General features: G+C 45.8%; 1 protein-coding gene across 1 annotated transcript in view; it reads left to right on the top strand.

Moving 5' to 3' along the window:
* The window catches only part of ulk4 (unc-51 like kinase 4), an 84,252-nt gene that overhangs the window by 19,135 nt on the left and 40,596 nt on the right, over positions 1-24,521 (top strand). Inside the window, exons 20-27 of the mRNA XM_042106370.1 lie at positions 8,964-9,125; positions 11,480-11,662; positions 12,931-13,058; positions 19,107-19,240; positions 19,769-19,890; positions 22,240-22,296; positions 22,417-22,468; positions 23,022-23,116. Coding sequence (XP_041962304.1) covers positions 8,964-9,125; positions 11,480-11,662; positions 12,931-13,058; positions 19,107-19,240; positions 19,769-19,890; positions 22,240-22,296; positions 22,417-22,468; positions 23,022-23,116 — 933 coding nt within the window. The remainder of the gene's footprint in view (positions 1-8,963; positions 9,126-11,479; positions 11,663-12,930; positions 13,059-19,106; positions 19,241-19,768; positions 19,891-22,239; positions 22,297-22,416; positions 22,469-23,021; positions 23,117-24,521) is intronic.

The raw sequence follows: 24,521 nt of genomic DNA, 5'->3' as shown, positions 1-24,521 counted from the left end.
GGCCAAATGATGCCAATGTCCTAGTGCGTCCTCACAATCAGATACCAAATCCCTGTGCCAAGTTTGGACTTCATACATTAAAGCGTAGCTGAGATGTTAGCCCTCTTCCTGTTAGGTGGCATCATAGCCATGTGTGATTGGCTATCACTGGCAAATAAACTTGAAATTAAAAAAATTGACAAGTATCGTTTGTGCGGCTCGGTCAGAAGATCATCTCCATCAAGTTCCTTGAAAATCGGATGAAATTTGTAACCGCTGAAACTTTTCATAGAGTTTGTATTAAATCCAATTTGGCGGAGATCCAATATGGCGGAAAGTGATAGGATTGGGGTCGATGAACTCGGGATGGTCCAAAGACTCAGACGCTACCTCAATAGTGAAAATCAGACAAAAGAGTCAAGGATCACGCGCATGAACGCATGTCCAGCATTGAACTGGTGGTGGCGCCAGAGTGTTCAATATATATGTATAAAAATTGCTGTGAGTGATTGGGACAGTGTCCTGACTAATGGTATCGAGTTTTGTTATGTTAACTCAAAGCGTCACGGAGATGTTAGTCCACTTCCTGTTTGGCGGCTTCGTCACCATATTTGATTGGCTGTCACGGGCAAACAAAATTGAAATTGAAAAATCTGGCAAGTATCGTTTGTGCGGCTAGGGCAGAAGATCATCTCCGCCAAGTTCCGTGAAAATCGGATGAAATTTGTAACCGCTGAAACTTTTCGTAGAGTTTGGACTAAATCCAATATGGCGGAGGTCCAATATGGCGGAAAGTGACTGGATAGGAGTTGATGAACTCGGGATGGTCCAAGGATTCAGATGCTACCTCAATTGTGAAAATCAGACAAAAGAGTCAAGGATCACGCGCATGAACGCATGTCCAGCATTGAACTGGTGGTGGCGCTAGACTGTTCAATGTATATGCATAAAAATTGCTGTGAGTGATTGGGACAGTGTCCTGACTAATGGTATCTAGTTTTGTTATGTTAACTCAAGGTACCACGCAGATGTTAGTCCACTTCCTGTTTGGCGGCTTCATCGCCATATTTGATTGGCTGTCACGGGCAAACAAAAATGAAATTGAAAAATCTGACAAGTATCTTTTGTGCGGCTCGGGCAGAAGATCATCTCCACCAAGTTCCGTGAAAATCGGATGACATTTCTGACTGCTGAAACTTTTCGTAGAGTTTGGACTAAATCCAATATGGCGGAGGTCCAATATGGCGGAAAGTGACGTAATAGGGGTCATTGAACTTAGGTCGGCCTAGGGATTCCAACGGTGCCTGATATGTGAAAATCGGACGCACCGTTCAATGGTCACATGCGTGAATGCAATCCAGGTTCAACCCATTGGTGGCGCTACAGTGTTGGGTATAGAGTTCTGGAAATTGGTGAGAGTGATGATGGGACAGTGTTGAATCAATGTGCCAAATTTCATAACTTTAGACCCAGCGGTTCAATTTTCGGCCAGATTTTGACCTGTTGTTGGCGCTAGATGGCTGGGTTTAGAGGTCCGTAAATGAGTGTGAGTGGTCAGTGGAGTGTCCCGAAACTTTCTGCCAAAAAATCTGCACTTTTTAGCCAGGCGTTCTATGGGCTGCCATAGACTCCAATGGCAGAAGTGTAATAATAGGAAAAGCTAGTAACTCAATGGGTGCCTTTGCAGCTTCGCTGCTTGGCCCCCAATAATACACATACACATTCAGTATAAAAGTAGTACAAAATGGCAACCTTTAAACATCTTAATTCATTTCAATTATCATGGGTTCTTGCCATTGAGTTGGTGTTATATCATCAATCATATAACACATGGCAATCATAGTAAAAAAAATAGAATTTGTTCTCTCAAACCTATTGTATTTGGCCCACAAATACAGTGAAATACCAAAAACATAGCCCAAACACTGAAATTAACATAATTAATATGTTTTCACTTTCAAGTTTTTCTCCACTCATCCAGAACTGTGCAGGATCACATATCCTGTGTTAATATTTTTAATGCATTAGATTTATATTGAAGTCATTAGGTCCACAGTGAGAATACTTGGATGAGTTTTTACATGTATTTCAGAAAAAGTGGTGGTGGTGGTTTTTCACAAGCGGTCGGTAATGAGTATTTGTGTATGAGTATTTTTTTGTTGTTTGTATTAAGTTATGTTGATTAGTGTGCTGTGTGTGGTACAAACTATGTGCTCTGTGGTTCTCCTAATGAGAAGGTTTGTTGATTGGCTTTCTTTTTAGCTGCACTGAGGAGGTGTGTGTCTGTGTGTGTGTGTGAGAGTGTGTGTGTGTGTGTGTGTGTGTGTGTAGAGCAGAGCAGCAGTAGTGGGGACCTGTGCTTTAATCAGAACTCGGTAATCAGGCAGAGCTGATGCCATCAGCAGGAATGCATTCCTGGAGCCCTGGTGTGTATTAGCTGACACGGTGGGTTGTGTGTAGGGCTGCCACTCAGGGCTCGGAGTGGAGACAGACATCATCATAACATCATCACAGTGCTGACAGTAAAGAGTGCAGGGGGGTGTGCTGCTTTTCAATCGCATCTCTTAGCCCAGAGGAATCACGCGTCTCAAATGGCTCCGTTTTCCTGATTAACAGCAACTCCACCAAAGATGATCATCAGATATGAAATCAAGCGTGGAACGCTAAATGCAAAGTACTGAATTGAGAAACACTTTGAAGGCAAGCAGAGTAGTTTGAGTTTGAGTTCACAAGTCATTGAGCCGCACTGGTCCTGGACTTTGGGTTCTGTGATATGAATAGCACAGATGAGCGGATAAGGCTGCACGCTGGCACCTTTAGTTTGTTTGCTGGTTGAGGGCCTCTTGGAGGCAGGAGCGAGAGGAGCCTCCGCAGGGCCAGGGGGAGCCGGGCTGGGCTGTGTTTGTGCTGCGCTGGGCTGTGCCCTCTCCTCTCCTCCGGTAGCTGGTGCCGGCCGGGCCAGGAGCAGACGCACAGGGAGATGTCAGGGCTCGGCGCTTGCATGTCAAGGGCAGCAGCAGCAGCACACCGAGCACTGCTGGAGCGTCTAAAGGGAGCGGAGGAGAGAGGAGGAGAGAGAGCGAGGGGGAGGAGGAGAGCGAGTGCATGAGAGAGAGCGAGAGAGTGGAGGGGGGAGGGTGGCAGAGAGGGCAGCACGCGAGAGTGCTATGGAGATGGAAAGAAATGCGTGAGAGGGGGAGGGGGTGGAGATGATAGGGCAGGAAGGAGGGGAGGGAGTGGAGATGATAGGGCAGGAAGGAGGAGAGAGAGGGGAGGGGGTGGAGATGATGGGGCAGGAAGGAGGAGAGAGAGGGGAGGGGGGGTTCACATGAATATTTGTCTGAGAAGAAGCAGGAGGGGCTTCAGGAGTGTGTGTGCGTGTGTGTGCGCGCATCTGTATGCGAGTCCATGTTTGTGTGTGTTTGTGTATATATATATGTATGTGAGTGTGTGTGTGTGCGTGTGTGTTCAGCGCGCATCCGTATATGAGTCCATGTTTGTGTTTGTGTGTGTGTGTGCGAGTGTGTGTGTGTGTGGTGGTTGGGGGGGGGGGGGGCTGCTGTTGAGGTTGGTATACCTCTGTACAAGGCTGGGAAGAACAGTGACATAAACATGTGCCTATGGGCGTATAAACACAAACACACACATACACTCTCTTTCTCTCCTTCTGTCTTTCCCTCTCTTTCTCACACACACACACACACATGCACATAACTGACAAAGCAAGTCCATAAAACATTTATCAGGCTTCTCTCCTCCTCATCATCCTCTCTCTCCCTCTCTCTCCCTCTCTCTCCCTGTGTCCCCCATCAGCTGTTCCACTAATCCCCTCCTCTGCTAGCTGACCCCTCGTCCCCTCATGGTAATATCCAGCTGCAGCAGCAGCGCTGCTACAAGGCACAGTGAGGAGGAATACCTCTGAGTTTACAATGAGAAGTTTACACTTCACATTTGGATCATTCTGATAGCCGTTTTTTACTTTGTGTTGATTTGAGGGTTAGGATTAGGTACTAGCCACTAGAAGCTCTTGTTGTTTGTGTGATGGGGGTCAAGTGGTTTGTGTTTATGGACAGGAAGTTGTGAGAAGGTGCAAATTGATAGCAGGGTTGTAATAGTATAGTAGTAGCTCCTTATAAAGATAAATAACATTTCAGGAGTATGTTAATACTATAGTCATCTGAGAGACTTACTCTACCTATAAGCCAGACACTTGAAATGTAGCTAAAAGCTAGATGAATCGAATATCAAATACATGTTTTCTGTTTTTATTTTGTAAACAGATTAAAGCATATTAAAATGTTTTCCCTGTACAGCTTCATGGCTACGTCTGCAGCTCTTTGTGGTCCCTTCTTTACACTTGTCTGTCGTCACTGTCAGCTTTCCCTTTGAGGGTTTGGTTGTTCCCAGTGTGTTTTGCTCACCTCATGCTAATAGCCTGGATGTAGCACTCACACATCCGACCAGTCCCCTAGTGCTGCTTGGGCTGACTCTCAATCCATTGCAGACCAAAGCGGCGGGCCGTGTGTGTGTGTGTGTGTGTGTGTGTGTGTGTGTGTAGTGTGTTTGTGTGTCCATTGAAGGCTGCATTAAAGCAGGCCTGATTGAGCTGTGAGGGGCCCAGATGAGAGCAGGAGGCGTGTTTCTAATGAAAGAGCCGCCTGCCACTCCTGATTTACTCAGCCCCGCACTCACGACCAGGTGTGCAGGGCCTTCAAAGGGACACAATTACACTCACACATCCACTGCCAGCGGTGAAACCACAAGAGACGCTTTCAAAACACACACACGCACACACAGTGACGCACACACACGCCGCACACACATTTAGGATTCGTACTAATACGCACATAGACGCATGCACGCACGTCTTAAAAAGGGATTAAAATAGAGGCTGTTAAAAAAAACAGCCTTCTAGACTTCACCCTCTCCCAATTTGCTACAGTCTGTAAAACGGACTAGATGTTAGTGTTCTTCCACCTTATTGTTGAATTGGGTATTTTACTCGCATTTCCTCCATGTGCTGGTAAACAAAATGTAATTTGTATTTGTGTTCCGTGTGTAAGTTGAAAATGTTCATGAAATAAGGCCAGACTATGTGTATGGCAGAATGCACAATGAAAAAAAAAAAGCATGTGTTTGGAAAGGGGCTTTCATGCACACCCATTTAATGAGGTGTTGTTTTTAATTTGGCAAAGTTCTCTTCCCTCCCATGCAAATGTGTGTGGAGAAGAGCTTTAGCTTTGTGTGTTGTGCAGTGGCTGAGCAAACAGCACTCCCCTGTGAGCCAATTAGATAGCTGTCCTGTTGCATGTGCCGGGCGCCTACTGCTGAAATGCCGTGTTCTGGTGGACAAAAGGTGCTGATGTGTGGATGTGTGTTTGGGTAATTGTGCAACCACAAATGCGCCTGTCTGCTGTGTGCTTGCAGCCCATCATCTCCTCTCTGTGATCCCTGTAGACGGTGTGCTGTAAGCTAATGGCATGTTTGCTGGTTGTGTTGGTTGAGCATGCGCCTATGCCCTGCCGCAGCCTCTAGACTCTGTTCATTGGATCATCACTCAGAGAACCTTCTGGAAAACCCTCATTTGCACATTGTATCCATTCCAGAGCTGTGTCTTAAACAGCTGACTCAGTGTAAGTATTCTGTCCCACCTGCATCATGAGTTTGAAATGCTCATCTCTCCAGCACAAACTTTGGCGCTATGCTGTGGGACCACTCTCTTTCTTCTGGGTCTGTCTCCCTCTTGACCGGTGCTTGTGCAGCCCGCTGCTCTGTGGCTATTCCCACGTATGCTCAAGGTCCTCAAGTCTGCTTAGTCTACTTGTTTTCACACAGCCAGATCTGGCTCATCCATGCCTGGAGGCATCTCCACTCCGAGTCAGCGTGTTGTTTATGTGATGGTGAGGGAGAGGTGTGTGTGTGCGTGCATGCGTGTGTGTGTGTGCGTGTGTGTGTGTGTGTGCGTGCGTGTGTGTGTGTGTGTGCCTGTGTCTGTGTGTGTGTGTGCGCGTGTTTGGGGGTGGTGGGGAGGTGGGGGGTAGTTAGCACTACAGGGCCCTGGAGGATGGAGTCCTCACCCCTGCCTGCGCTCTCTTGCTGTTATTGGCTGCCGTTGGCTCGTGTGTTTGTGTGTGGGTTTGGGCCGTGCAGTAATGGAGCAGCACAGCACAGCGCTGCAGGATAGCTGCACCTTGTAGATCAGCTCATTGCTGTGGAGCCTGTAGCATCCCAGAACACATGGTGTTTTTTATTATTGTTTTTGGTACTTAAATACAGGCACTAAACTATCACTCATTATTTATCTGCGTTAATACTTGCTCTTCATGCAACTCCATTATTTCACTTTCTCTCCCCCTCTCACCTTCTCACCTTTCAGATCTCACCGTTTCCTCCTCAGCTTAGGTGTTAGCCCATGTCTAGTGCACCCTCAACTGTGTGTGTGTGTATGTGTGTGTGTGTTTACATACATTAGCAGACGCATCATGCAATTTTTTCTGGTTAGTGGGCACCATTTTACCTATACAGACCTAGTACAAATTAGCTTTCTGTGAGTTATAATGCAATGTTGCTAAAACAGCTGTTGGATATTACCCATCCAATTAGCTTGTAACTGAATTGAATATCAACAGATGACACATTGTGGTCAACTAATGGCTGTACTCTTGTGTGGCAGAAATGATATCAATTAATTACCAGAGTTATTGATAATTTTGATGCCTTGTGTGGGGCAGCCGTGGCCTACTGGTTAGCCCTTCAGACCTGTAACCGGAGGGTTGCCGGTTCGAATCCCGACCAGTAGGCACGGCTGAAGTGCCCTTGAGCAAGGCACCTAACCCACCTAACCTGCTCCCCGAGCGCCGCTGTTGATGCAGGCAGCTCACTGCGCCGGGATTAGTGTGTGCTTCACCTCACTGTGTGTTCACTGTGTGCTGTGTGTGTTTCACTAATTCACGGATTGGGATAAATGCAGAGACCAAATTTCCCTCACGGGATCAAAAGAGTATATATACTTATACTTACTTATACTGTAAGCTCTTAATTAAACTGTCAGAAAACAAAAGCAGATTCATTTGAATCTGTTCACTCCTCTGTGTGGTCAGTATTACACCCATAGACTGTAAAGAATACACCCTGCGCTGTGCCAGTCCCTTGTGTCTGTGCCAGTGTGAGGCGTGAGAGTGGCGCATGGATGCACTACAATGCAGTTAAGAGGACAAGATGTAGCCAGTGCATGAAGACTCATCCCTTTATTTCATGGGCAACAAATGCTTTTTAAGAGTTGTATGATGAACTAGCATATTTATTAAAGCTATTTTAATATTAAGTAGAGTGCCTTGGTTCGACCACTTTTTTTGAAACCTTTATTTAATTAATTGTAATGCGAGGACATTTAACCCACCATCAATAGTTGAAATATTGTGTGTCTCACCTCTTGAGTTTGGTGTCCGCCTTAGACGAGTGCCTTCTGATTGCAGTGAAACCCAGCCAAATTGCACCGGGCTGCTGGAAAAGCTTGCCTTCCAGACACCTCATGTCCGAGGCATTCAGCCTGCTTCTCAGGGTCCTCCTAGAGCTGCCTCAGTGCAGTTTAATGTTTCATTTCTCTTGGCTGCAGTGGCAGAGAGAAACTAGCTCCAGGACAGCAGCCTGCAGACAAAAACTCCCCAAATTAGTCTCTGCTCTGGGTGAAGCCTGTGACATGGTGGGGTTGGGAATTATTTGCACAATATTGGCTTGAGGTTGTAGGGAATAGAGGTTTATGATGTAATTGCGTGAAATCAGGAGACCAGGGCTGATTCAATAATTTAAAAACCTATTTCACACTTTTTCACAATAGGTGACTGAAACCTATATATTAACTGCTCCATGTTTTATGAATCCATTTCCTTGTGGCAGTACTTATTTATTTTACTCCCTTTTTTGTCAGCCATAGGTTTAGAACAGATTTTTGTTTGCTTAGTTGTCATTGGATTTTACCTACAGCCTTCAGATTAGATTCTCTCAGACTGAAGATAAAATGCAGTTTCATTAAATAGAAAGAATCAGTCTGTGCTTCCTTTCATATATTTGATAAACCCGTCATAGCGTTGGTGTCAGTCTTATTTCCAGTCAACAGACACTGCAGACAGATGTAGAAGTACATTGTCTTGATCATCAAGAGCTATAAGCGATACAAACAAAGAGGCAAAACCCGTATACAATGATTCATTACAACTTCCTGCATGTTGCATTTTCAGAGCAAACAGTATGGACAGTAGGGTTTTAGGGACTACCCACTGGATAGCTCCCCTGAGAGCCACATACCCTCAAGGACTTAGCGCAACGTGTAGGAACATGGCATGATGAGGTGACACACATTTGGGGAAAACATTTAGGGGGCAGCCGTGGCCTACTGGTTAGCGCTTCGGACTTGTAACCGGAGGGTTACTGGTTCGAACCCCGACCAGTAGGAATGGCTGAAGTGCCCTTGAGCAAGGCACCTAACCCCTCACTGCTCCCCGAGCGCCGCTATTGTAGCAGGCAGCTCACTGCATCAGGATTAGTGTGTGCTTCACCTCACTGTGTGTTCACTGTGTGCTGAGTGTGTTTCACTAATTCACGGATTGGGATAAATGCAGAGACCAAATTTCCCTCACGGGATCAAAAGAGTATTTATACTTATACTTAAAAAAACATGGTGGGCCGAATTTTGTGTGTGGTAGGGCGATTATTTTCATTGTCGACGTCATCATTGGCAATGTACAGTCTGATAACCCCATTGTTATAACGTTTATCATCTGTGTGTCTGGCTGTCTGCCAACTAGCACGTTAGCAAGCTAGCATAACTCCCCATGTAGTAGACCACATATTAGTGAAATGGTTAGTTAAAATCGCTATAACAAATAGCATGCATTAGCAAAGTCTTCATCAAACGCTCAATGCAAATGTGCAAATGTTGAGCATAATAAGAAAGTGTTTATTGATGTGTGTGTGTGTCCACGCAGGAGGAGCTGGTGGTGAATCACATGGCAGCTAAGATCGTGGAGAACATGTGCAGCACTGTGTCCCACTACGCACAAGGCTTCATCACACCTGAGATCGGCCCCTCTCTTTGGTACCTCTTCACCCACTCAACAGTAGACGCCATGAGGGTCAGCGCTGTGTCTGTAAGTCCCTCATCTCTTTTCACTGCTAGTGACCCTCATCTCTATTCACTGGTATACTACAGTAGTGTCCCTCATCTCTATTCACTGGTATACTAGTGTCCCTCATCTCTATTCACTGGTATACTACAGTAGTGACCCTCATCTCTATTCACTGGTATACTAGTGTCCCTCATCTCTATTCACCGGTACTAGTGTCCCTCATTTCTATACTAGTGTCCCTCATCTCTATTCACTGGTATACTAGTGACCCTCATCTCTATTCACCGGTACTAGTGTCCCTCATTTCTATACTAGTGTCCCTCATCTCTATTCACTGGTATACTAGTGACCCTCATCTCTATTCACTGGTATACTAGCGTCCCTCATCTCTATTCACTGGTATACTAGTGTCCCTAATCTCTATACTAGCGTCCCTCATCTCTATGCTAGTGTCCCTCATCTCTATTCACTGGTATACTAGAGTCCCTCATCTCTATTCACTGGTATACTAGCAGGGTTCTAAATTAACACCCGCCAAATGCGGGTTAACATTCATTTTGTCGGGTGTTAATAAAAACTTACTAGCCAGTTTGGCCGGTGATGCATGAGGCATTACATGCATGATACATAAGGCTCTGTTTTCGATCATATATCCCCCGGCAGTACTTCCTACATTTCCCATGACCACTGTGCCGTAATGCTACGTCGGCTGCACGCAGTTTGCAGTGAAACCAGCGTGAGAGACCATGGAAACGAACGGAGCGTCTACCAGAAAACACAAGAACGAACGGAGCCAGAGCAGGGAGCATAGACTGAAAGAGGAGCGAGTTAAAGTAAAAAGAGTTAAAGTAAAGTAAAAAGTACCTAACACATGTACATAACACAAATACATAATGCATTACGAAATATTAACGCAGTTAACACATTGTGTTTACCTATTTCCTTTGTGGGGGGCTGATGTCATGTAACGAAGGCCGCAAAACCTGAAGCAGCAAGATCGTTTATTTTATTGTCTATGGAGTTAGCTGAAGATTGAACGTGAGGAGCTTGTAGGCGAAAATTTTCAGTTTTAAAAAGGTAGCCTGATCAGTTATTACCACCACCACACAAATCACGCACTGTGCGTAGGTCACCAAGAGACAGAGGAGGGACCAACATTTAGCCAATAAATATTAGCTGTACTTTTCGGGTCCTCTCTATAAAGATCCAACTTGAACATACAGTAGGCCCTATGCTACTCCATTTAATTGAGAATGCGTCTGAGTGCGCAGGAGAGGGAGAGAAAACGAGTGGCAGGTTCTAGCTGGCTTGTCATTGTTGATCATTTATTAAGTTAAGATTAAACTAAATGCGGCAGTGGTTGGGACAGACTTATGGGGGTGAGAATAGGAGTAAAGCAGGGGATGAGGATATATAGAGAAATAGATAGATAGAGATCCCAATCATGAAATGAAGTGTTTGCACTTTCTGTGTATATGTTGTGGTATGTATTCATGCCAACAATGTTAATAAAATGACCAAATGCATTCAGTGACACTGATCTCATAAACTCATAATTATCATATTTTCACAGGGAAAAAATTGGCTAATAGAAATTCTGATTGGCTAGTAACTTTAGAAAGTTACCAGCCACATTGGCTGGTGATCAAAAAAGTTAATTTGGAACCCTGTATACTAGTGACCCTCATCTCTATTCACTGGTATACTAGTGACCCGTGACGATTTCGGGTTCCTGAAACTTAAGATCTTAGCGCATAGCAGTCTAGAATCTTTGATACAAATGTCATGGTATACTAGGTAATTACCTGTTCAAAACCAATAGTAATAATCACAATAACAAATGCAGTAATTCCAATAGCCCATTGAATTAGAATCTAGTTTTAATCAGAAAGAAGAATGAAGAAATAGCCCACCCGTATGTATTTCATAGCTGAAGAAATCAGTGCATAAAGCTTTGTTAGGCATTAAAATGACGGTATACATACTGTAACAATTTCCCCTCAGTGGCCCCTCAGGCAAGTACATCAGATTTTTCACAAAACTGTAATAATGACATTTATTACATTGAAATGAGCTCCCTTTTTCACAAAACTGTAATAATGACATTTATTACATTGAAATGAGCTCCCTTGTTATTTTAGTAGCCTCACATGCTTAGCTTCAACCAGCTAGCATCACAGGTGAGCTGAGCTATCTCGTGATGGTGACTGGTGAAAACATTACAGAGCCGTGACTGGCCAACTTGCCCGACATGCTCTTTCACTTGCCCCAGGCTAGCAGGCTATCGCTTATGTTGACCCCTGGTTCAACTCCTACTGATACTGCTCTAACTGGATAATGTTGGTTGATGGTGTGTGTCTGACCTCTTCCTCCAGGCCCTGTGCAAAATCACACGTCACTCGCCTGCTGCCTTCCAGAATGTGATTGATAAGGTGGGGCTGCCCGCCCTGCTGAGCTGTCTGGGCTCCGGGGTCAGCCGGGTGCAGCAGCACATGCTGACCATGCTAGCGGCCACCTTGGCATCTGGAGTCCACTCCCAGCGCCTTCTCCAGGACAAGGTCAGAAGCAGCATCTTGGTCTTCTTCCATTTCATGCACTTTCTGCCTCCCTCTGCCCACCTCACTTGTCAGTCAGAGAGGCTTTACAAAGGGAGCATTGATGACTTGTTGATACCTTGACTGCCCCAAAGACAGTTGTAGTTTGTTGTCCATTCACTAGAGACTACATTTAGATTTGTACAGTGCATCATAGATTATGTTCTAAAAGACAAAACAAATGTATTCCCTGTTCATGGTTTTGTCATTGAGAAACATTTTTCAAATTTGCATAAGTTTTGCATCCATTGTAATCCATGTCAACATGTGTATGTGAATGAAAGGTGATCAGTTTGAACGTTCAGGGAAACCCTCTTTCTCTCATACTGCGGCTCTGTTTCACTTGTTATCTTAAGGGGTAATCATTTGGAAAATGGGCGGCTGAAATTGATTTAAAAGGTACTGTGTGCTCTCGTCAAGGCTCAGAGATTACCATTGGTAATTTTCTTTGACCTGAATTAATTTACATGCAAATGTTCAGTTTAAATCAGGAAAACAAGTTTTTCGGTGCATGAAACTTATGAGCCTTCAATTTTGCACCAATTATAAGAAAAAATACTATATTTTTTGCTCCTTAATTCCCTTGACAAAGAGGCGGCCTGAACACCACGTGTTTATTCATGCATTGTCTGGCATAGAATTTAAATTTCAATGAATCACCAGGCAACTTGACTAATTGGGTGAGGAAGTGCAGCAATCTCGCCATGCAGCTTGGAATACTGTTGATGTAATTACAGTTCAGCCAGGAAGTGTGCGCTTTTGAAATTAATTAAGTTTCACTCAACGCCGTATTTAATCGCAATGTTTCGCATGGTGCCTCTTTGACCAATTCTTCCCCTCCATGCAGATAGTGGAAGTTAATCAATCCCGTTAATTTACTGGCCACCAAAATGCGCTGCAGCTCATTAGCTCATTAACCCCTGTTTCAAGTGAAGAGCTGCTCCAGGACTTCCATTTGCCCCTTTGCCCTAGCCTATGCCACCACTGATAACACCTGTCACTACAGGATGCAGCCCAGTACACTGTCCACTACTGATAATTGAAGGGAAAAAAGCCTTCTCTGGAAGCAGCGAAACTGAATGCAGGTATTGGGGAGGGAAGAGAGGTGGAGAGGGTAAGAGGTTTGCCAAGTGGATAGGGAGGGAAATACAATTGGAGGAAGGGAAGAGTCAACTTGATATAAGTGTGTGTGTGTGTGTGTGTGTGTGTGTGTGTGTGTGTGTGATGGGCAGGACTTTGTGATGAAGATTGTGCGCTCCCTGGAGAGTCCGTCTGCAGTGATTCGGGCAAAGGCCTTCCTGGTGCTGCTGCAGGTTCTGATGCACAGCAGAGATGTGCTGCTGCTGTGCTGTAACTCCAGGTATGGCCCGTCAAACCCCACACACCCAATCAGCACACTCTCATTACAGTACATCACACTCTCATTACAGTACATCACACTCTCATTACAGCACCTGCATGCTTCTGTAGCAGCAGAGGAGGAACATTGCCCACTAGAGAGGGGTGACATTTACAGTGATTTCCCAGGCTTTGGCAGGAAAATGGAGGAAAGAATCAAATCCCAGATATGATTCTTTCACACACACACACACCCAGCAACAGAAAAAATAGCCGTATTTGAGACTTCAATATAGGATGTGGTATGACAAAACACAATAAGCTATGCTTCTTTATCCCACTGTGAATTGTATAAAATCTTAAAACTGGCGAAGCAGCCTTAAATTACAGCTGACACCTGCCACAGAATACTTCTTCTCTGATCATCCCTACTGATCCGTGACTCAAAGGGAATTATGGGATAAGCATGCTGCTGCGTTGGTATAATCAAGCTCTTAAATCATGTTCTCCTAATGTGCTCATAATTTATTCTGCATCCCATTTAATCAGATTGTCCTAATTGGCCTAGATCCTGTGCTATAAGTATATTTTAGCCAACTGCAATGTTATTCCAGTGTCTCTAAGGCTCTTGCACAGACAGAATCTTTCCACATTTCTTTCTCCGTATCCACACTGCATCTCTCTCCATCTCTCCCCTCCCTCTATTTCTTCAGCTGTTTTCTTCCCCCTTACACACTTACAAGTGTTCCCAAGATGCACTCTGTCAGAGCTGACCCTCCGCTCCGACTCCCCGAGTGAGTGCGGACGGCGTCGCTCGGCGGAAAACTCTTCCCTAATTAGCCCGGCTGTGTCGGCCCCACGCTGGCCCTCTTCTGATCATACGCCGCCGCCGCGCTGCACAAGTGTCAGGCCTGCAGCTTTATAGTCAGCCGCTTTCATTGGCCTCAGACATGGGGATAAGCTCTGGGAGCCCGACCAGAGAGAGAGAGAGAGAGAGAAAGACGGAGAGAGAGAGAGAGAGAGAAAGACGGAGAGAGAGAGAGAGAGAAAGACGGAAAGAGAGAGAGAAAGACGGAGAGAGAGACTGAGTAGTGATGTTGAGCTGTCTGTCGGCTGGCTCTGTCCTGCTCGATTAGGAGTTGAACACTGTGTGCGGCTCTTGGCACCGGACAGCTCTGGAGTGCTGGAGCAAATGGACTCCTGTAACCTGGCTCGTGTAGTGCTTCTCAGCTTTGACAACATGCGTTTGATAGCGCAAGAACAATTTAAATCCATCTGACAGGAGTTGCCATTAACTCGGTGAACAGTGCATGAAATAATGACCTCACCGGTATCGTTAACTCCGGCTGCCGTGAATGGAGTGGAGTCAAGAGGCTGCTTGAGATTTGAAAAGGGCAGAGTGCCCTGGCATTTGATGCGGGCTAAAATGAGGACTTTTCTAAGGTGCATGAGTGACTGGAGCTGATCAGCAGAACTTTTAGGAAATTACAGTGCACTTTGCGCTCCACCCCCCGACCCCACTGCTGTGCAGGCAGGAGCGCCTGGAGATGAAATGTCAAGCTTGCCACAGCTATCCATCCCAGATTCCCTCCCTTTTCCCGGCTCTGTTGCAAAATTCCACCGGGATTCCAATTATAGTGGCACACATGGCGGCCAGGAGCATGCGGCGTGCCTGATGCGGCCGTACAGCTAATTTATTGTGAAAGTCACAGTTCTTGGCGCTCATTTCTATTCTTCCCCAGGTAATGTAGCAGCCAGCCGTCCGTGTCGAGTTAATAAAGGCCCGCTTGATCCCGGCATGTTGAAATAAATGGGTTTTTTAATTCAGAGGAATGTCCCTGAGTTTTTTTCTTTTTTTTTTTTAAATTCCCCCTTGTCCAGCCTTCACCTGCTGTTGTAATTCAGAGCAACGCACCAGACACCTCACCCTCGGTGAAGGACAGTGAGAAGTAACGGGGACGGAGGGGATGTAGTTAACGGCAGCCAGGAGTCCAGCCTGCTGCCGAGCCGCCCGGTCACAGAGGCAGGAGTGAATATTGGGGTTGTCATGAGCTGAACTCTCCACAGTGAACCTTGGTGCTGAGGTGTCACTGGAGGAGAGTGTGCTACCTACTCGCTTGAGGAGATTACTACTGCCAGCCTGTATCTTATTTGTCAGTCTGTATCAGTGGTGTGAGTGAGTCCTACCACATCAGCCCCCAAGCCATATCCTGCTGTATGTACTCTACTGCCTGTTAGCTATAGCTAATGACATGGGACTTGGAGGTAGATTGAAGTAAAGTACCTTCTGGGAGAGATTCCTCTTTTTCTCCATGCTTCTATCCATTTGCAATTGTGTTAGCTGTATCATTTAGGACAGGACAGCATGTTTACTCATTTTCCGAGAGGAAGCGTTCATATTCTAACACCATAATGAATGCTTTGGAGTTACCTTGCTCTGTACTTCCTCCATCATAAATGCTGCCTATCTGCTTTCACATCCTGCCACAGTCTCACCTTCAATTTATGGCGGTTCAGTCATGTATTACTCACCTAAGAACACTTTCCCCTTCAGTGGCTCCTTCAATTACAAACTCGCAGCTCCACTTCAAAGTTGTTCCATAAGCTAGCGTAGCTCTGCATGGCTTGTGGAAATTAGACTGATGTCTGGGAATGGGAAGGAGAACGCTCACCTCTATGATTTATGGCTGAAGCAAAAGGCATTCAGACCCATTTTATTTCTGAATGTTCTTCCACCCTACTTTACACTTGAGTTACTCAGTGTTCTGGGCTGTTGACTGAGAACACATTGAACAAACTGTACTTTTTCCTATTTGCTACTTCCTGTGTTAATTAACTTATTTCTTGTAAAGTCTGCATTTACTGGAAGGTTTAGCATGTATGCTTCCTAGGTTTTAAGATCTGCAGATGTCAATTAACCATAGCTCATCTAGAAGATTTGTTCCTGCAAATGGAAAGTTCCACTGTTGTTAACCAAAACTTTTCCCTTTTCAGACTTAGGGTCGATGCTAGTTTTTATTTTGCTCCATAAGTTGCATATGGGCTTCCATGAAGTCCTGTTCTGCACTGTATCTGTAACCTCAGCCCCAGATTCACCAGCCCTCATTCCCTTCTCTCTTAGTCCTCTGCTTCCTTCTGAAGGCTGCTTTGTTGGGCCGGATCATTCTAGGGGAAGGTGTCGGCAGAGGAGCTGGAGTTGCCAGACTTGCCTGGTGTTGTAGCCGTGGGACTACAGAGGGGTGGCTGCTCTCCGGCTGATTAACATGTCTGTAAATAAGAGATCATCCTCAGCAGATGAAACTGGAGTCTCAGCAGTCCTCCTCTCCTCACCTGCCACACTCCTCCGTCATTCTCCGCATTCTGTAGTTCCTTCGCTCTCACACAGCAGCTCTCCTCATCTAGCTTACATCTCACCTCTCCTCTGATATCTCCTCTCACCTCATCTGATTTTCTACAGTCACACACACACACACACACACGCACACACACACGCACACACACGCACACACACACACACACACACACACACACACACACACACACAGACCTGTTCCTCTCATTGCTCCGCTCTCACCTCAACCCTACTCCTTGGCTCTTGGCTCCTCACTCCTCCATCACACCCTCACCGTCTCCAAAGCTCCAACCAACTACAGTGTCTGTCTTCAGGATGATTGCATAAAACACTTTAAATTAAAGATTTTCACAGTCTAAGTTAAGGTGTCCTCAAAATAAATGTAGGTTTTTGAGGGGTCTGTAGATATGCATTATGTTGTACTTCTTTGTTCATTTTTTGACAAATATCAAAGAAAATTAATGTAATTTTGAATGTCATTCTTCATTAACCTCAACTGTCAAAAAACATCATGTGTTAATGTTTTGTAAGTGCAAGTCAACTCCAAAACAACTTAATTTGAAAAAGACATGGACAGTAGGCTATGTCTGGAATTATTATGACCGCCGCGCAGCGAAACGGCGGTCATATAGGTTTAGTCAGATTTTTTATTTATTTTTTTTTCTTTTTCGCATGTCCAAATTTCCGTCAAGGATTCCCGGGACACTGAAAGACCGGGGTAGATGAAACTTGGGCATGTAACCCCATATGGATAGCATGGAACCATCGTTTTTCGTTTTGATCTGTAGCCCCCCCGCTGGACTGCACCCCCCGAAAGGAGGGTAGGGCAGACACAGTTTTCTGTGAATATCTCGAGAACCGTAAGGTTTAGGAGGACCATTTTTTTTTTGTATGTTGATTTCAAGGGGCCATGTCAACCCATTCCATAACCACTCATTTCATGTATAGCGCCACCTAGTTAAACACAAAAAAGTAAAAATGAGGTGTTGTAATCGCAGGTATCTGTGACCTAACATAGTCAAAACTGCACGAAATTGGAAGTGTAGGATCATTATGACACCCTCTAAATGCACGCCAAGTTTCGTGGAATTCCGTTCATGGGGGGCCTCACAATAAATTAATTTATGTTACTATACACCAACTGGCCTGTAGGTGGCCAGAGACAGTTTTCTGTGAATATCTCGAGAACCGTAGGGCCTAGGAGGTCCACCTTTTTTTTGTATGTTGGTCTTAAGGGGGCATGTCAACCCATCCCATTACCACTTATTTCATGTATAGCGCCACCTAGTTAAAAATTAAAAAGCAAAAAATTAGGTGTTTTCATCACAATATCTCTGGCTGACATGGTCAAAACTGCACGAAATTGAAAGTGTAGGATCATTATGACACCCTCCGAATGCATGCCAAGTTTTGTGAACTTTCGTTCATGGGGGGCCTTACAATAAAATAATTTATGTGTACATTTAGTGACCGTACACCAACAAGGATTCCCGGGACACTGAAAGACCGGGGTACACGAAACTTGGTGGGCATGTAACCCCACATGGATAGCATGGAACCATAGTTTTTCGTTTTGATCTGTAGCCCCCCCGCTGTACTGGACCCCCCGAAAGGAGGGTAGGGCAGACACAGTTTTCTGTGAATATCTTCAGGCCTAGGATGACCAATTTTTTCTGTATGTTTGCCTCCAGGGGTCATGTTAACCCATTCCATGTGCACACATGTGCATAAACAGATACACACGCACACACATACATTCACAGTAATCATACGTATGACACATACTCACACAGTAGACATATGTACGCATGCATGCACATGCACAAACACACATACGCAGGCAAACACAAGCACGCACACACATACACACACACACACCCACACACATAAACATAAACGTGTACACGCACACATGCACGCAATTCAAGAATTTCTCAGAATTATGAACAGGCAAGATGGGGGTGGAGTTGTATAAAATGAATTTTACATGTGAAATCTATGAACTAATCATGTTTTGGTACTTGTTGTCTAGCAGATACCAGTGAGAATTGAGTGTGGATAATGCAATTTAGTGAGACAGTTAGAATCATATAGGCCTTTTAGCGTGATTTATTTTTGTGGGGAAAATGTGCTGGACTGGGCGGCGGTCATATTTTGTACCGCTCTGCGGTACATCTAGTTTTGAGATATGTGGTCATTTAATTTTTGATGTAGCAATGCTGTACCCATTTGTCTGTCCTTCACTTCCCTCCGTGTCACTAAAGCCTTGTATGAAGTTTTTTGTGTTTTTTCTTTCAACTTTTTGGCTTTTCTCATTTGTTTTATGAGCCTGTCATTTCACATCACATATGACGGTTGACTTCCTTAACAAACTCTGCATAGGTCTTGTTTTATCAAATGTTTCACTTGAGCTGTCGGCCCATCACTTTCACAGTACATTTGATGATATCCAATGTGACAGAGGTGATTTTGTTTCGGTTAAAATTATACTTCTAGATGTTTGTTGACCTTCATTAACATTTTCTTGATTTTTTTTAACCTTTTCTGAGACTGCCAAGGATTGGTTGTCTGTTTTTTTTTCTGTGCTGTGCCCCATTGCCATGTGCCCTGCTTCTGATGCAATCAATGTGTATTCCGTTGCACTGGGGAGAGCGGTGCTGGTGTTTCCCCTGTGAAAAGGGGGTGAGTGATCTTGTCTCTGTGGCTGGGCCCCCACAGGCTGGTGATGTACATTGAGAGAGACATCAGAAAGGCCACGCCAGGGAAGGAGCAGCAAAGCGGCAATGAATACCTGTCAAAATGCCTGGGCCTGTTCATTCGTCACATCACGCTGGAGCTGCCAACCATCCTGGGTAAATCAATCACATTACACGAGAGAGAGAGAGAGAGAGAGAGAGAGAGAGAGAGAGAGAGATTGAGAGAGAGAGAGAGAGAGAGAGAGAGAAGGAGAAGAGGTAGTGCGGATACTGGAGGGGGGTGCTGATGAGAAAGAGGCCTCAGAGACGTAAACAGCCAGATCCCCCTCGTCTTTAATTACCTTCCTGATTGCATTGCGGAACGGAGCAGTCAAATATCGACCCTCCCCACTCCCCGGCCTCTGTTGTTTCTTCCCCGTGTGTAAATCACTGTTGCTATAATGGCGGCACCACTGCTAATCCAGTGTACACCAGTTCAATTTCACTTGGGATCTGCAACCACAACTGTATTCTAGCTGTGTGCTTGGAGGGGCGCACACCTGTCCGCTGCACCTGTGAGAAGCTGCGCTGTACGCCTACACACTGCACTCTAGGGCAGGGGTTGGTTAGCGGCAGCAGGCCTGACACTATGGTTAAGAACACATCTGTGTGTGTGTGTGTGTGTGTGTGTGTGTGTGGTTACAGATGATATCCTGTTTGCACTGGACAGCATCGTTGGCCGTAAACACCCGTCTCCCTCACAAGCCCGGCAGCTGAAGCAGAACCTGCCTATGATGTCTGTGGTGCTGCAACTGCTCACCTCGCAGGTGCGTGGATGCTCAGGCTCTTTCTGGAGGAGCGTGAGCAGACAAGTTGACTTCTTTTGGTAGTTTGATGTGTGTGTGTACACGAACAAGACTGTCTGCTCTTTGCGTGCAAGGTGTGTGTGTATGTGTGTGCGCAAGCATTTACTCTTTTAATGTGTGTATATGTTTGTGTTTGTGTGTGTGTGTGTGTGTGTGTGTGTGCGCAAATCTGCGTGAGCCGAGGGGCCTGCATGTGCCTGTGGGTGTGTTTGAAGTTGGATGTTTGCGTGTGGGTGGATGCGTTTGGTCTTGTGGGCCCCTCAGCGTCCCGCTCCCCCCTCCCCCTCCCCCCTCACCTCTGTGGCTGGTGGCACTGCAGGTGCTGGGGCTGTGGGCATTCTGGTGCGCTGTATGTGGGTGGTCTGTTCCACAGCTCTCGCACCACCCACCCCCCCTCCCCCACCGCGGCGCTCCACAGCGGCGGGAGGCTAAAGGGGCATACCAACCTCCCAGGTAAGAGCTGCTTCTCACGAGATGCAGACCACTCTCTCCCACTCCCAATCTCTCACAAAGTCCCATTTGACTAACAAAAGGCTCACGAAAGCGAAGGGAAAAAAAACCTGCTCTTTTTCTGTTTTAGCCCATCTTTACACTCTCACGTCAAAATATCCAGCAGGGATATTCTATGTGAAAAAGAGAACAGAAAAGCAGTGCTACCGTTTCATTTGTCTTCATAGTGATCTTCCAGTCTGCCAACCTGCAGACAAGATTATTATGGGTCCCCAGAATGGTGCTAAATTGGATTGGAGGCTGAAATGAGATGAGTGAGGATCCAGCTTTGGCTCTCCTCTGTGAGATGTTGGCCTGTAAGCTGTAGCCCTGCCATGATTAAATAGAAGAGCCTTTTGCTGCCACTGATTTGCCACGGGGACTTAAGACGGGTTGGCAGACTTGGCAAATTGAGCCATCAGGATTCTAATAGTCTGTAACTCAGGAATTTCAAAAGCCATTCCTCAGTCCTCTTTGAGTGTTTGTGTAGGTGTGTAAATGGTCTTAGAAAGGTGGCATTACCAATTCAAGGGGAATTTCACAGTTGGAACTCACCAGCCAAATAGATCCCTTCCACCAGCCTCTGTGCTTGGATGTTGCATGATCAGTCTTGTCTGTGGCTGGGTCTAAGGAGCTAGTTTCATTAGTGTCTCCTTTGTGCTCCCCTGTTCTAGAGCCTGAGGCGGTGACAGACTGGAGTTTTCCCTAGAGCATGGGCTCTGTTGATCATTGACTAAATGTGAGGAGATTTTGTCCAATATTAGAACAACTGCTCAACCTGATCATCACTGACTCCTTGATACCCCTCATCTCAAAATATGTGTGCATAAATGTGCATTTAACTTTAGTGTATGTGTGTGTGTGTGTGTCTATGTGTGTATGTGTGTATGTGTATGTGTGTGTGTGTGTGTGTGTGTGTGTGTGTGTGTGCCATGTGAGAAAGCTGTCAGGGCTCATCTTCCTTACCGTGGCTTGTGAATCTGACAGGAGCTGTTTTTGTTTCTCTGTAATCCTGTGTGTGAATATGTAAATATGTTATTTCAGTAGTGTGTGCGCGTATGTGTGTGTGTGCGTGCGTGTGTGTGATTTGTTTGCACTAGTATGGCCTTCACACAGGTCAAGACTGAGGTTAGCCCAATCTGACTGTCAGCAGACTGCCTGTCACTATTTGCCTACGGCTATTTTTCTCTCTCCATCCTCTATTCCCTCCTCTTCTCCCTCGTTTTCTCTTTCTCCTCCACTCTTCCCCCTCTCCTCCTCTGTCTATCCATCTCTTTATGTCTCTCAGTCATATTTACAGTGCCGTGTTGGCGTGACTCCCATAGTGGTAACATTGGCAAAGGAAGTTAAGCAAATATAATTATAGCATTATGCCATTGTGATGCCTTTTAACAGCAATGTCAAGCACGTACAATTAGACCGAATCCAACGTAAATGAGTAGCATCAACAAAAGTAGCAGTGAGTAAAACATGCCTGATTGATGCAGCTGTTGGAGAGCATACTAAGTGGGCCATTCATCGCTCCTCGGGCTGTGTCAGGCTACGTGTCTGGCTGCTAAATTCACTTCTCCCATCTCTGCCAGCAGATGGGAGAGAATCTCCTCCACTCCACGTTTATTAAAGCCAGAGAGGTGTGGGAAGATCGGGGGGGAGATACGAGGTGGGGGAGTGGAGGAGGATAAAGAGATGAAAAAGGAGATTGGAGATGTAGAATGGAGGCAAGAGAGCGAGGCTGAGGGGGAGACAGAGGCAGGGGGAGAGGCAGGGGGAGACAAGCTGTAAGTGGGTCACTTTCTAATTCTGCTCGTATTCTTTTCACAGATATTCAGGCCACAGGTGGTGACAGATCACTTGCTTCACAAATTTGGGGCAATTCTGGTGAGTGCACCCACTTCTGAGGTTTGCCACTCCTAAATATGGTGGAGACATTAATGAATGAATGAATCATGTAATCAGAGACAGAGAACCACAGTTTGTCTTTCCCCCTTGTCTTTCTAGAATCACATAACGTCCATTGATTCCAATGAGATGAGCCTGGGAAGTGCTGTAGGTCAGTATCTGTTTCCGTCTCTCCCTTCCCCTCCTCCTCCCCCTGGAGCTCCCACAGGCCTCATCACACCTGGGACCACGCGAACGCAGCTGCACCTGGCTGCCACTAGAACACACTCAGTCGTATACGTAGATGACATGTTGGTGTGCTCACAGTTCAGTGAAGGCATCAGTCTGTTTAATCACTGCTGGTTCTCAGGAGTGAAATGAATCGGTTGCAGGTGGCTACCATTGTGCTGTAGCAGCCGAGCTCTAGGAGCAGAATGCGTGAATGGATCACTCCAGATTGTTTTATTGCCAGCTTACTGTATCATGTGAGATGTTTAGCCAACGATGTCCTCTGAAACCCCTTTAGGAGAATTCAAATGTCTGTGTTATTCATGAAACAGACGCTCTCAGTGCTGTAGTGTTGTGTAGTTGTATGTAGTTCTTTAGTGCTCTAGTGCCTGTCTCTGTAGATCATGTCAGTTGCTGTTGGAGCTCTCAGTGGTGGCAGGAGTTGAGGTGTGTAGGTCATCTGTGGGTTTGTGTCCATGCTGTTTCCCCATGTGCAGGCCCCAGCGGCGCTGAGGACCTCATCAGGACCACGTTGAGCGCGGTGGAGGCAGTGACCCAACACCCGGCACTGCTCACCCCGCACCCCCACACGGTGAGCACCGGCTCCTCCCCCTCTCCAGTTTTCCCACTCCCTGCCTGGGGCACCGCCACTCAGACAGGGTGACCCACTGGTCAGAACTAGCAACAATGCCGCAGAGAGCCTGGCCAGACAGCTTGTGTTTGATGCAGCAGTCTGAAGGAGTGAAATGACAGAGAGAAAGAGAGAGAAAGAGAGAGAGAGGGAGAGGGAGGGGGGGAGTCAGGAGACAAAGCTCCGATGGGCTGTAATAGCTGAAGACACTGTAATTACAATCCGCCACAAGCCATTAGACTGACTTTATCTGTGCCAAGACACACACACATACACACACACACACACACAAATACATGCTCGCACACATGCCCAAATAAACAATTCAACTCAGCTGAGATTTTGAAAATTTGAATACCAAATGTGAATACCAAGATTAATAGCAAACATTATAAACCTAAAACAAGTTTCTTTTTTCAAATCTGAATCTTTTCCATTTACTATTCTGCTGGAATCTATAACGGGTGCTAATACTGTACATTTGGAGCACAAGGAGTTTCACCCTGCGGTTCTACCCAGAGCTAGATGCAGTTGTCAGTTAAATGATGGGCCCTCTGGCCTTACAGTGCCTCCAAGACTTGGGCCTGTTCTGCCCCAGCTAGTTGACTTGAGATGTGGCCTGATTGAGGGTGAGATGTGGCCTGATTGAGGGTAAGATGTGGCCTGATAGAGGGTAAGATGTGGCCTGATTGAGGGTGAGATGTGGCCTGATTGAGGGTGAGATGTGGCCTGATTGAGAGTGAGATGTGGTTCTCCTGGAGGAACACAACAAGGTCGTCCCCACTTTATTTTTCACTTCAGACTTCAGCTGTTGGTGCAACGTTACTCATTCATGACACAGTTCCACATCTGGCGTATACGGTGAAAAATAGAACAGTGAGCATGTCAGATTTAACTTGCCTGCCTCTCTCAAGAGTACGTGCTCCAAAGTCTGACTGTGAGTTGCATCATTTAGTTTGTTTGGGGGGAGCGTAAGTGGCAGTTAGCGTGATGGAGAGACAGAGCGCCTGGTGTTTTAATAGCCCCTCCTAAACAACAGGGGAGAAAAAGGGTGACGGCAGGAAAATAGCATGTGCAGTAATTGCACTCTCTTGATGTGGTGGGACACAGCCTGTGTGTGTGTGTGTGTGTGTGTGTGTGTGTGTGTGTGTGTGTGTGTGTGTGTGTGTGTGTGTGTGTGTGTGTGTGTGAGTATGTTGGGGGTGGGGGGTGAGTGTAGGAGGGTGCTTGTTTGTGTGTGATATGAGACAAAAGGACAAGCCATACATTTGTTTCTATGGAGATGATAATTTCCCATAACAGTAATAATAATAATAATAATAATCATAATAATCATAAATAATAATCATAATAAACTGTCAAAAAA

The sequence above is a fragment of the Alosa sapidissima genome, chromosome 10 (genome assembly GCF_018492685.1).
Source record: "Alosa sapidissima isolate fAloSap1 chromosome 10, fAloSap1.pri, whole genome shotgun sequence".
Lineage (NCBI taxonomy): Eukaryota > Metazoa > Chordata > Actinopteri > Clupeiformes > Clupeidae > Alosa > Alosa sapidissima.
This window is presented reverse-complemented; position numbering and strand designations above follow the sequence as displayed.